Source organism: Necator americanus, chromosome II (genome assembly GCF_031761385.1).
Source record: "Necator americanus strain Aroian chromosome II, whole genome shotgun sequence".
In the NCBI taxonomy this organism is placed as follows: Eukaryota; Metazoa; Nematoda; class Chromadorea; order Rhabditida; family Ancylostomatidae; genus Necator; species Necator americanus.
In genome coordinates this window covers 14005542-14018102 of record NC_087372.1, presented here as the reverse complement: position 1 = coordinate 14018102, position 12561 = coordinate 14005542, and the positions used below count along the sequence as shown (strand labels likewise).

Below are 12561 nucleotides of genomic sequence, written 5' to 3'. Positions count from 1 at the left end.
AAAATGACGTGAAAGACATCATCCTACTGATAAAGATAACGTTCTACGTGAGATCATGTAAACTGCTCGCTACTATTTAAAGGCATCACCCCACGAATCTGACGTGGTGCTGATTTCAGGTGGAGCATTCTTATAATGAATAGTACATACTGGCGCGCTCCAATCGAACTCGTTGTAGAAAATAGCGCGCCGAAACGCTCGAAGTCATATATTGCGGCCCGTTTTTTTATGCAATTAGGAAGAAATAGACGGAATCACCCTTCTCTCCATAATCGGCGACTCCGAATAGGCATAACCCACCCGAAATTCGCACCACTCCAGTTTCGTGGGGTGATGCCTTTAAGCAGCCGTTTGCATGCATGTTTCCTCTTCCTGAAGAAGGCATGCTACCAACTTGAGGCGAACGAAGAAGGAAATCAACACGCCGCAACCCATTTTATGGCTATCTGACGCCGAGGCACCAATCCGACGTTGTGGGACCCGTCACACTCCTTTTCTGGAATTTCGTTACACACACACACACACACACACACACACACACACACACACACACACACACACACACACACACACACACACACGCACGCACGCACGCACACACACACACGCACGCACGCACACACACACACAAAACTCTGATGTCCGGCGTTAGCCGGACGTTCAGACTGGTATATAATAACGGGCTCATTCTGTCTCGCGTGTGCGTGCGTGTCAGTCACGAAATTCGAAAAGGGTGCAACGGGTCCACCGGCGTCGCGTTGTTGCACTGACGCCAGACGGCTATAAAGTGGGGTGCGACAGATCTCACGGCTTCGGATTGGTACGCCGGCACCAGGCAGCTATGAAATGGGTTGCGACGGGTCCCAGGGCGTCGGAGTGGTAGGTGTGCGACGGGTCCACCGGCGTCGAGTTCGTTCGCCGACGCCAGATAGCTATAAAATGGGTAGCGGCGAGTCCCGCGGCGTCGGATTGGTGCGCAATAACTTCGTGTGCACGTCGCTAAAGGTAAATGGGACTTTTCCGCCGTTTGAGGAAGGGGAAACACACGTGCAAACGGCTGCTTAAATACAATACATAATAGCCAACAGTTCACGCGATCTGACGTAGAACTTTATTTTCTTCACTACGACAGTGTTACGACCCACGGATCTCCCTCATTAGAGGGATCACAGCCGGTTAGTCGCGAGGCTACGTGGCGCGTCCCCGGGTGGCGGATAGGGGGCTAATCGCAGACCAAAAGCGACCTTGTGCTTGCCCAGAGACGCAGGTGGATTCAGGGGATGGACTCCCTGTTTCTGCTGAGCCAGGACTGACTCATGACATCCTTGTATCCCGCACGTCGGTCCGGCCAAAAGCCTGCAATCAAGTGACTGGGAGGTGCAAGGAAGGCGGTTTGGAGTCGCCTCCAACAAATAAGCTCCAGATGTCCACTCCGGGAGAACGGAAGTTCTCCCAGAAACTCTTGGGACTAGAGGATTGCAAAACCCATGGGTTTTAAAATTTTTACGCAAAACACAGTAGTAGAAACGAGTCTCCTGATTCCGGAGGAAAGCCTGGTACGGTAGCGCCAGGTAGGACGGGGTTGCGGGAGTCATGTAGGCTACCAAAACGGAAAAGGACTAGGATGGCGATCTGTACTTATAACGCACGTACGCTTGCATCGAAAGCGACCATCGAAGATCTGATGATGCAAACCAAGAAGATAAAGTACGACGTCATCGGACTGACCGAGACAAGACGACGTCACCCTCTCAACGCCGTATATGAGATTGGAGAAGAACTGTTCTTAGGAACATGCGACAGTAGAGATGTTGGTGGAGTTGGCGTCCTCGTCAACACGAGAACGGCAAAAAACATCGACTCTTTCGAACAACTTACGACCCGAATCGGACGTCTGCAGATGAGAAGATGTGGTCGAACCCCAGCTTTGAGTATCTTCGTCGCTTACGCTCCAACATCAAGCTACGAAGAAGAAGAAGTCGAAGCTTTCTATAACGACCTAGAGAAGTTCTACCGAGAAGATCATGCCTTCTACAAGGTCATAATTGGCGATATCAACGCCAAGGTTGGCCCAAGAAGAACGCCGGAGGAACTTCACATCGGGACCCACGGCCTACAATGGAATGACTAGGGGGAGGGGCTCTCTGAGTTCATCATGGCGACTAAGACCATCCATGGGAACTCGCAATTCCAGAAGCCCTCCTCTCTACGCTGGACGTGGGAGTCACCCGGTGGAGGGTATCGTAATGAAATAGACCACATCATCGTCAATAAAAGGTTCTGCCTGACGGACGTCGGTGTTGTACCAAAGTTCTATACGGGATCGGACCATCGCCTCCTCCGAGGAAAATTTTCCTTCCCAAGGAGAGCAGAGAAAGCCGCCAAGTTCAGAGAGAGAAATCCCAGGACTACCATCAACTGGGATCTCTTCGCTACGCTAGCCGGCTTTTGGGAAGACTCGGCAATGGACAACATCGACGAAGAATATGATCGGCTTGTTGAACACCTTCACGACTGCGCGAAGAAGGCTGAGTTTTAAAACCACCAAGAGGCGCTTGTCTCTTGAAACTCTTGAGCTGATACGCCAGCGTGGAGCAGCACGAGCCGCAGGGAACCAAGAACTCACGTCCGAGCTCGCAAGGCTTTGCAGAGAGGCGATAAAGGAAGACCTTAAAGAGAGAAGAGCAGAAGTGCTGGCTGAAGCTGCAGAGGCGGGGAAAAGCATCCGCTATGCCCGTCGAGACTTCGCCAGTCGCAAGACGAGGATGACTGCTCTCCGGAACCCAAAGGGGGATGGAGAAAATCATCTACGACTTCTACTCTGATCTCTTCGACAGCCATGTCCACTTGCCTCCTCTCCATCTGAGGGAAGATGGACAAGTCATTCCAGAGGTTCTCCCGTCCGAAATACGACATGCTATCATGTCAGTAAGAAATCGTACGGCACCCGGTCCCGACAGAATAAGACCAGAGCACCTGAACAGCCTTCCGCCAGTACTCATCAACACCCTGGCGAGGCTCTTTAGACGTTATCTGTTGGAATGCAAGGTTCCTAAACAGTGGAAGACCAGCAAGACCATGCTGTTGTATAAAAAGGGAGATCCACATGACATCGGCAACTATCGTCCAATCTGCCTACTGTCCGTCATCTACAAGCTCTTTACAAGAGTAATCCTTAATAGGATTGAAAAAGTTTTGGATGAAGGACAGCCATGCGAGCAAGCAGGGTTTCGAAAAGGATTCAGCACCACTGACCACATTCACACTGTTTCAAAACTCATCGAGGTATCACGAGAGTAAAAGATGCCGCTGTGTCTCACCTTCATCGACTTAAAGAAGGCCTTCGACTCAGTTGAGACGGAAGCGGTCGTGGAAGCCTAGGACAACCAAGGCGTCCCTACTCAGTACATAAAGGTACTTCGAGAGTTGTACAGTAACTTTACGACCGGAATTTCGCCATTCTACAAGAACATCATCATTGACGTGAAGAGGGGGATCCGACAGGGTGATACAATCTCACCCAAAATATTCACAGCCACCCTTGAGAACGCAATGCGAAAATTAGAATGGGACGACATGGGGGTGAAGATTGATGGTCGGCAGCTACACCCTTTGCACTTTGCTGATGACATCGTACTGATAACACCTAGCATCAGCCAAGCGGAACGAATGCTGACCGAATTCGACGAAACACGTGGATGCATCGGTCTTCAGCTGAATCTACAAAAGACGATGTTCATGCGGAACATATGGGTCTCGGATGCTCCATTAACGCTCAACGGAACGAACATATCCGAATGCGCCAGCTACGTTTATCTAGGTCGGGAATTGAACATGATGACCTCACCTCTTCAACACCACCGTACTTCCTGCTTTGACCTATGCTGGGGAAACCTAGGCATTTCGCAAGCAGGAAGAAAACGCAGTGAACGTCATTGAACGCGCAATTGAGAGAGTGATGCTAGGAATATCCCTTTTCACGCAAGTGAGGGACGGGATTCGAAGTTCTCTCCTACATCTGCGACCGAGGATCAGAGACGCCGCGTTTGCCAAAGAAAGTAAAATAAGGTGGGCCGGACACGTGATGCGCTTTAATGACAACCGTCGGACCAGAGCCGTGAGCGACCTCATGGTCAGATTTCTTCACGAAGTCCTTCAAAGAAAAATATGATGCTCTTCGCGTCCCACGCGAAAGGAGGAACCACTGGGCTACTGTGGCACACGATCGGGATAAATGAAAGAATTACTGGCGCCCGTTCGACCAGTTCGAAGATCAACGGGAGTCAAGATGATCAAGGTGATCAAATGTTACGACATTTCATCTCAGCACATTCTTCACTAGTAGTTGAAAATGGAGGAAGCTCATACTTCTAATAATTTTTCCAAATTGTGGAGGTTTGAGTGAAACATAGATGTAAAATCATGCTTGATTGTTCTCCATATATAGAAGTGACGCGTTTAAGGAAAAACCATAAACTCCTTCATCTGTGCTTAAATGTTCGGACAAAAATTGAAGAAAATGTTCGTAGAAAAACTCCAATTTTACGAAAAAATGTCGCTACGTTTATTTCTTATTGATCTTTGAAGGCGAGCGAAGCGAACACCAAAAAAAGCTTGAATTCCGACTTTAGCCGGACATTCAGGCTGTGGCATATATATATATATATATATATATATATATATATATATATATATATATATATATACCAGTCTGAGCGTCCGGCTAAAGCCGGAATTCAGACTTTCCGTGGTGGTTGCTTCGCTCCCCTTCACTGATCAACGAAAATTAATATTGATGCCGTTTTCTATGAAATCGGACTTGTGTATCTCCAAAAATCTTCCTTCTTTTTTATATTATAACTAAAAGCGAAAGATTTCATAACCTTTTTTCTAAACGCGTCAGTTCTACATTTTGAGAACATTCGAGCTTCAGCTTCAAACACTCCTTCGCAACACATTATATACAAAATTTAAAAGTATCATGCGAAATATGTTTTTTCCTCCTGTTTTCTATAAACAGTTATCAAAGATTGATGTCTTGGCATAAAATGACGTGAAAGACATCAACCTACTGATAGAAATAACGATCCACGTCAGATCACATAAACATCTTGCTACTGTTTAAGCAGCCGTTTGCATACGTGTTTTCACATTCTGAGAACGGCATGCTACAAACTTGAGGCGAACGAAGAAGGAAATAGGCACGAGGAGGAGTCATAAAGGTGAAAACAAAGCGCCCAATGGCCACGGCTATGAAACGGCTGCAACCATCTATATTTTGCGTCATGCACACGAAGTTATTGCGCACCAATTCGACGCTGGTGGACCCATCGCATCCCCTTCTACAGCTGTCTTTCGCCGGCGCACTAATCCGACGCCGCGGGACCCGTCGCACCACTTCTATAGCTGTGTGGCGCCGGCGCGCCAACTCGACGCTGCGGGACCCGTCGCAACCCATTCTATAGGTGTCTGGCGCCGGTGGACCCGTCGCACCTTTTTCTATAGCTATCTGACGCCGGTGGACCCGTCGCACCCTCTTCTATATGTATCTGGCGCCGGTGGACCCGTCGCGCCCCATTTTATACCTTTCTAGCGTGGAGGCACCAACTCGACGCCAGTGGACCCGTCGCACCCGCTTCTATAGGTATCTGACGCCGGTGTGTGTGTGTGTGGGGGGGGGGGGGGTGCGACAGGTCCACAGGCGTCGAGTTGGTGCCTCGACGCTAGAAAGCTATAAAATAGGGTGCGACGGGTCCACCGGCGCCAGATACCTGTAGAAGAGGTTGCGACGGGTCTACTGGCGCCAGATACCTATAGAAGCGGGTGCGACGGGTCCACCGGCGCCAGATACCTATAGAAGCGGGTGCGACGGGTCCACCGGCGCCAGATACCTGTAGAAGAGGTTGCGACGGGTCTACTGGCGCCAGATACCTATAGAAGCGGGTGCGACGGGTCCACCGGCGCCAGATACCTATAGAAGCGGGTGCGACGGGTCCACCGGCGTCAGATAGCTATAGAAAAAGGTGCGACGGGTCCACCGGCGCCAGATACCTATAGAAGAGGTTGCGACGGGTCCGTCGGATTGGTGCTCCGGCACCAGATAGCTATAATATGCGGTGCGACGGGTCCGCCGGCGTCGGACTGCTGTGCCGGCGCCAGAAAGCTATAAAATGGTGTGAGACGGATCCACTGGCGTCGAAATGATGCGTGATAACTTCGTGTGCAAGACGCAAAAGATAGATGGTCGCAACCGTTTCATATGCGTGGCGACTGGGCGCTTTGCTTTTCATCTTTACGACTCCTCCACGTGTCTATTTCCTTCTTCGTTCGCCTCAACTTGGTAGCATGCCGTTCTCAGAAAGTGGGAACCCGCATGCAAACGGCTGCTTAAACAGCAGCAAGATGTTTATGTGGTCGGACGTGGATCGTTATCTTCATCAGTAGGATGATGTCCTTCACGTCATTTTATGCCATAACATCATACTTTGATAATTGTGGGGGAAAACAGGAGGAAAATCCATATTTCGCGTGATACTTTTAAACTTTGTCTGCAATATATTGGTATGGAGTGTTTGAAGCTGAAGTTTGAGTGTTCTCCAAATGTAGAACTGACGCGTTGAGAAAGAAGACTATGAAATCTTTCGCTTTTAGTTATAATATAAAAAAGGAAGAAAGATTGTTGGAGATACACAAGTCCAATTTAACAGAAAATGCCACTACTGTTAATTTTCTTTGATTAATGAAGGGGAGCGAAGCCAACACCACAGAAAGTCTGAAGTCCGCTTTAGTCGGACGTTCAGACTGGAAAAAAAAAAAAAAAAAAAAAAAAAAAAAAAATTTTTAAATTTTACACCACCCCCTTTTTTTTTAAAAAAAAAAAAAAAAAACTTTTTTTGGGTTTCCCCCCCCCCACTAAAAAAAAAAATTTTTCCCTTTTCTGCGCTGATTCCATCGTCTTCACCAGATTTTCCTTTTTTATCTCTTAGATACAGGCCAGAACATCCAACTCAGTCGCTGGCTTCTCGTTAACTGCATATATCAGTCTATGAACGTCCTCGAGTTCATGAGCTAATGGTGCTTGCCGGTTCAGCAAGGTCTTGAGAACGAAATTGGTAAGGTTGCCTTACCGACTGCGACTCCACTAGCGGTGTTGAGAACAGGCGAACAGCTCTTCATTTTGCTGATGTTCAGTTTTAGCAGCGTATAGGGTTCGTTCGCGTTCCTTTCCCCCCACGGCCCTTAAAACTTCTCCGCTCTCGACCTTCGGCCGTTCTTACAATTTTTTTTTAGCTGACATCGCAATTTCCTCCTCAAGCTTTTCTCCTGACTGAGATCAGCAGTAATGCGAGCAAGACATGCAAGATTGTAAGTGGATATTGATTCTGCAGATTCAAAGGCGAACTTCTTCCACGCGTCAGTTCCAGGTGTACTTTCTTTGCGGCGTTCCGTTTGCACTTAATAAAAGAATCATCAAGAGTCAAAGTTATATAGTCTCAACCTTTTCTGCAATCCATCATTAGTCGATTATCGTTGGGAGATTTTCTTTCTACATTCGCCATTTTTCAGACCTTACAAATGGAACACTGACTGGTATAAAACTCCGTAACTCCCTTTTTGGAACCGCACCGTTAAGCTGAGAAGAGCTGGATCGCGCACAAATTATCAACGGAAGTTGATTTTTTTAAACTGAGCCTCGTCAATGTTCGAAATTTTTTCCAATAATTCAAAATTCTTAGATCTAAAAATAGAACTTACAAATGTACATTCCAGAAAAAACAACGTCTTCCGTCATACTTTCCACTGTGTGAAGCTGTCGTTCCCCTCCGTTTCTTCTTTTTTTTGTAGTTCGGGTCTTCAAAAGATTAAGCAATTATTTAGTAAAGAAAATCATCTCGAAGAAGCTCAGTTCCGCGAATGTATGCAAATGTAGGAATACTTAATTTCTCCCGTATGAGCTATGTTTTCATCAAGTGTTTTTGCCGAGTCAATCTATTGAGTCAATTTTGTGCTCTGCCCTTTCATGGGACAGCCATAGTTTAACACTCTCCTTTGTACGGCAGTTTCCATTCAATTTTCGTCATTGGTTACAACTTGCGTTACTTTCAAATTTACATAGCTTCCTTCTGAGGGGCTCAACGCGATTTATGAGCCTCTTTTCTTGCATAAAATTCCAACTAGCTCTAAGTTGTCCTCTGATTCACCAACTTCGGAACCATCTACAATAGTAAAGCGCGAAGAACAAATTCGCGAAGCGCGAAGAGTCATCACAATGTCAGTCTAACTGCAATGAGTTAATTTCGAACAGACCGTTCGAAGGTGTATCCAGGCCGGAAATTTACCAGTGTTCTCTTCTTCTTCCGGTCGATAATATGAAAAAGAAGATCCGAAGTAATATTTCAGATCAACTAAACACGAGCGATCAGATGAAAAGAAAAAATACCTTTGTTGTGTAAACGTTTATCAATCAGCTTGAGAATGTAAATCGGTGTTATTTTTACAAGCGCTCGGGGCAAATGTGTTTATTTTACTCCAGTGCCAAGAAATATTGTTTAAGGCGAAGCAGCGCAGCAGAAATACCGAAAGTCCCCTGCGAGTGAGCCATGCGGGTCCGTAGGTTAATCATTGTCCCGAAAGTCTAACTCAGCGCTTGACGAGATGAAAGGGCACAAAAAAGCAAATTATGAAGTATCGAAAAAAGGCCTGAAATAAATCCATACCATTCACGCAAAGATTACTTGTCACCTATTCTATGTCAACTGTACTCTCGTTGTTCATACTCCCGATTTGCTGAAGCGGAGCCAGTAACTCTTTTCACTTCTGTTTATCCCGATGGGATGCCCGGTAGCATCTTTTCCTGCGAGGGACTCGAAGAGTATGGTACTTTTCTTTTAAGGTTTCTGTGATCAATTCTGACCATAAGTGGTCTTGCTGCGGTGACTTTGATTTCTCATACTACTCACTTGCTCGTGGACGGGTGTAGTGCAGCGGTTAGAAGCTTCGCTACCTGCACGACTGATCGGAGGTTTTACTTTCATTATACACATTTCTGGGACGCCCTAAGCAACTTCGTGACTAAGCTGGTCCCTCCAACGAAGAAGATCCGTGGTATCAAGCCAAAGTTTACTCGCTGAAAATCTCTTCTGATACTCCAGTGCACGAAAGACGTTCTCGTTCTGATGGGAGAGGTCAACTAGCGTCTTCTTATGAAGTGCGAGATTCGCTTACCTCTCTCGAAACATCGCAATTCTCCACCGGGAACACTTCGGGCAAAAACTTTCATACTACAAGATATACAAGTTTCTACATCGTTGACTCAATATTTTTATCTCTAGAATTGTAAATCTCTGTGACATTTGCTTATTTAATCTTATAAGTCATTTTGGCAACATAGTAGAAAGTATTGGCTAAGTAAAAATTACTTTTGGTAAGCTCCGAAACAGGGTAGCAGTCAACCCCTATTCCTCTGCCGACGCGTACACAATGGTGGCGCGATTTAACCTTTCGACGACAGCGCGGCTCAACGGTGGGCCGCGCTTTTTTGGTCACGTGGGACAATGCGGCTGAACGTTGAGCCGGACAGTTTCAACGGTTATTTTTTGTGACTTCCTTTTTTTTTGTACATTATTCGTTTAATATCATGATCATGCTTATAACGGGCTTAGTCTGTCACGTGTGTGTATGTGTATATGTGTATGTGTATGTGTGTGTGCATGTGTGTGTATGTGTGTATGTGTGTATGTGTGTATGCGTGTATGTGTGTATTTGTGTGTGTGTATGTGTGTATGTGCATATGTGTGTATGTGTGTGTATGTGTGTATGTGTGTATTTCTGTATGTGTGTATGTGTGTGTATGTGTGTATGTGTGTATGTGTATGTGTATGTGTATGCGTGTGTGTGTGTATGTGTGTATGTGTGTGTATGTGTGTATGTGTGTATGTGTGTATGAGTGTGTATGTGTGTGTTGTGTGTGTGTGTGGTGTGTGTGTGTGTGAAACATGTTCCAAAAAGCGGGTGCGACGGGTCTAGCAACGTCGAATTGGTGCGCCGCCATTGTAGAGCGGTAAAAGGGGGTGATAGGGCCCAACGGCGTGGAATTGTTGCGCCGTACTGCAGTAGTATGGAGCAGTAACTTCCTGTGCATGTCGCAAAAGGTAAATGGGACTTTGCAACTGTTTTACAGCCGTGACCACTGCGCGCGTTGCTTTTCTCTTGTATGACTTCTCACCGTCTTTATTTCCATGCAGGTTTGCCTCAGGTTAGTAAGATGCCTACCTCAGAAAGTGGAAACACGAATTAAACGGCTGCTTGATTAGTAGTGAACACTTTATATGATCTGACGTAGAACGTTATCTTTATCACGATAATACGTCATTTTACGTTAAATAATAAATTCTTTGATAACTGTTTAGGGTGATACGTCTAGAAAGAAAACTACGAAATCTTTCTCCTAAATTTATAAAAAAGAAAAAACAAGAAAGCAAGAAAGAAAGCAATGTTAGAAAAACAGAATTTTACAATTTTACAGAGCATGCCACAGCTATTAATTTCTATTAATCGCTGAAGGCATCTGATGTTCGGTATTAGCCGGCTATATATAACTGGCCTGATACTGTGGATATAGATCAAATCAATGTTGGTCGATAACGAAAGAGTTCTTACCATTTGTACCGCTCTGTGACCTATAACTTCCTTATATTGTGTCTAGATCAAATAATCTATGTTGTCCCTGGTGATCCACACACAGCAGTACTCACTGGATGGTAACATTGATCAATGACAAGTGTGTTCTACCAGCTGCCGCATAGCCGGTGAAACACTGAGAGAAATCAATTCTAATGTAAAAGCAGAAACGCTAGACTTATAAGAATTACGTCTAAAAACCTCGCATGCGCACTAACAAGTATAGACAGAAGTATGCCGAGTTTCCAAGACATGAGGACGCCTAGACTAGGTGGCTTGCATTAAAAGGAATGAAATCACAGTGGAAAGAAAAAAAAAAGGGGAAAACCATTTCAGAGATATCTTAAGAGGAGACAAACGTTAAAAAAAGTAGCGATAAAACAAATACTGAGCTGACATACCTTGAAGAACTACACAACCATTTGTAGCAACATTGACTCCTCAACTTCTAAACGGGGATGTTCAATTCAATAAAATACAACGTGAGGGTTGTATGTTTCCACTCCAACTAATTCCTTGAGCCGTTCATTTAAACTGCGCGAGTTTGGAAGTTCATTTACTACAGATTAGTCATGAAATAGCAAAAAAGGTAATTAATAAAGGTAATACAAGGGTAATTCCATGTGTTTGAACAACAAATGGCAAGTATTTCCAGGAAGTGCGCTCCTGTTGGATCGTTGCAGAAGTCATCACGACAAGACAAACACGAACAAGACAAAAAAGCATTAAGAAACTTATTTAATCAGTTCCAGTTCCCAGCCGCTTTTCATCGTGTTTGGGTTGTTGTTCCCATGGAACAAATTACAAAGTATGAGCATGCTCCCTTTATTATTATAACACTTGACTATTTTATACGTGTATTTTAGTGACCTTAAGTCACTTCAAGTTGTATCGAAGTCGACTGAAAGTTATTACACAGTAGACTACACTTATTCAACTTGACCTAACTTCGGAAACTTTCTCTCAGAGTTGCCTCCTTGCGCATGGATGCATTGTATTGGAGAATCTGAAGCACTGAACATCGAATTCGAATACCCAATGTAGGAGAAAATTAATGGAGAGAGCTATAATACACAGTATTTTCAGTTCCTCTCGAAATTACTAGGGGTTCTCAGAATATCTCGAAGTTACGTAAGAGATTGCACTTCGCAACTAGTTTTCAACACTCAACTGCTGCAGTTTTAAGTCCAAAATAAACTTATACCCATTGTAAACTAGTTAAAAAGATTTATTATGAAATATCAAGAATTTTGGAAAGCTTCAGAGTTACTTTAAAACGGGCAATGACGCATATTTATCGAAGTTCCTACGTCCGCTTTCATTAGTACCAATGTCGCAGAAGCAAATGCGAAATTCTTGCAAGTGGATTTCTTTCTGAGGTCTGGTAGCAAAACCATGCCCTATTTCAATCATTTCACTTCCATGGATTTGAGAATCTGTTTTATGCAGATGCCTCCCCTTCCCCTTCCTAAAAAAGTGACTTTACACCATCACACTCTTTACTCTTTACATCCAAGGAATTAGTAAATGGAGCCATGTAAAGCGGTCTCCATCATTCTTAGAAGTGTAAACACTTGCTCTATCGGGTAATGTCACAAGTAATTCTCACCACGCATTCGTGAAACTGGTTGTGAAGAGTTACTTCGCTGGGTAAACTTGTGTCTTAGGTAATGCTCATCTATTCTGAATTTGTATGCGCTTTTCCTAATTTATTGTGATGTTAAGGTTCCCTTATGAACAATGTCTCGAAATTTATCCTTCAAAAGAAACAACCTAGCATCGAAAATACCCTGCCCATCAAACACTGTTCCTAAAAAGACTGCTCGATAATGGTAATGCTGATGATAGTGTTTAGCAGCACATTATATATTGATATAGATA

General features: G+C 44.9%; 4 protein-coding genes across 5 annotated transcripts; all 4 read left to right on the top strand.

The window, feature by feature from the left end:
* Positions 1 to 1624: 1624 nt before the first annotated feature.
* On the top strand, positions 1625 to 2131 carry RB195_017786 (uncharacterized protein; the record flags this gene model as incomplete). Its single annotated transcript, XM_064184931.1, has 1 exon — positions 1625 to 2131. One exon carries the CDS (start codon positions 1625 to 1627, stop codon positions 2129 to 2131), a length of 507 nt encoding a protein of 168 aa, XP_064040812.1.
* A 24-nt stretch (positions 2132 to 2155) lies between these two features.
* On the top strand, positions 2156 to 2539 carry RB195_017785 (uncharacterized protein; the record flags this gene model as incomplete). The annotated part of the gene is made up of 1 exon (XM_064184930.1): positions 2156 to 2539. The coding sequence occupies one exon, from the start codon at positions 2156 to 2158 to the stop codon at positions 2537 to 2539; it is 384 nt and encodes a 127-aa protein (XP_064040811.1).
* Positions 2540 to 2793: 254 nt separating this feature from the next.
* On the top strand, positions 2794 to 3300 carry RB195_017784 (uncharacterized protein; the record flags this gene model as incomplete). Its single annotated transcript, XM_064184929.1, has 1 exon — positions 2794 to 3300. The coding sequence occupies one exon, from the start codon at positions 2794 to 2796 to the stop codon at positions 3298 to 3300; it is 507 nt and encodes a 168-aa protein (XP_064040810.1).
* Positions 3301 to 3552: 252 nt separating this feature from the next.
* On the top strand, positions 3553 to 12457 carry RB195_017783 (uncharacterized protein; the record flags this gene model as incomplete). 2 transcript variants are annotated; one of them, XM_064184927.1, is made up of 3 exons in its annotated part: positions 3553 to 3820; positions 12317 to 12347; positions 12406 to 12457. In XM_064184927.1, 3 exons carry the CDS (start codon positions 3553 to 3555, stop codon positions 12455 to 12457), a joined length of 351 nt encoding a protein of 116 aa, XP_064040808.1. The 2 variants fall into 2 exon arrangements, with proteins under 2 accessions (XP_064040808.1, XP_064040809.1); XM_064184928.1 differs by lacking the exons at positions 12317 to 12347; positions 12406 to 12457 and having other exon boundaries at positions 3553 to 3939.
* Positions 12458 to 12561: the final 104 nt, after the last annotated feature.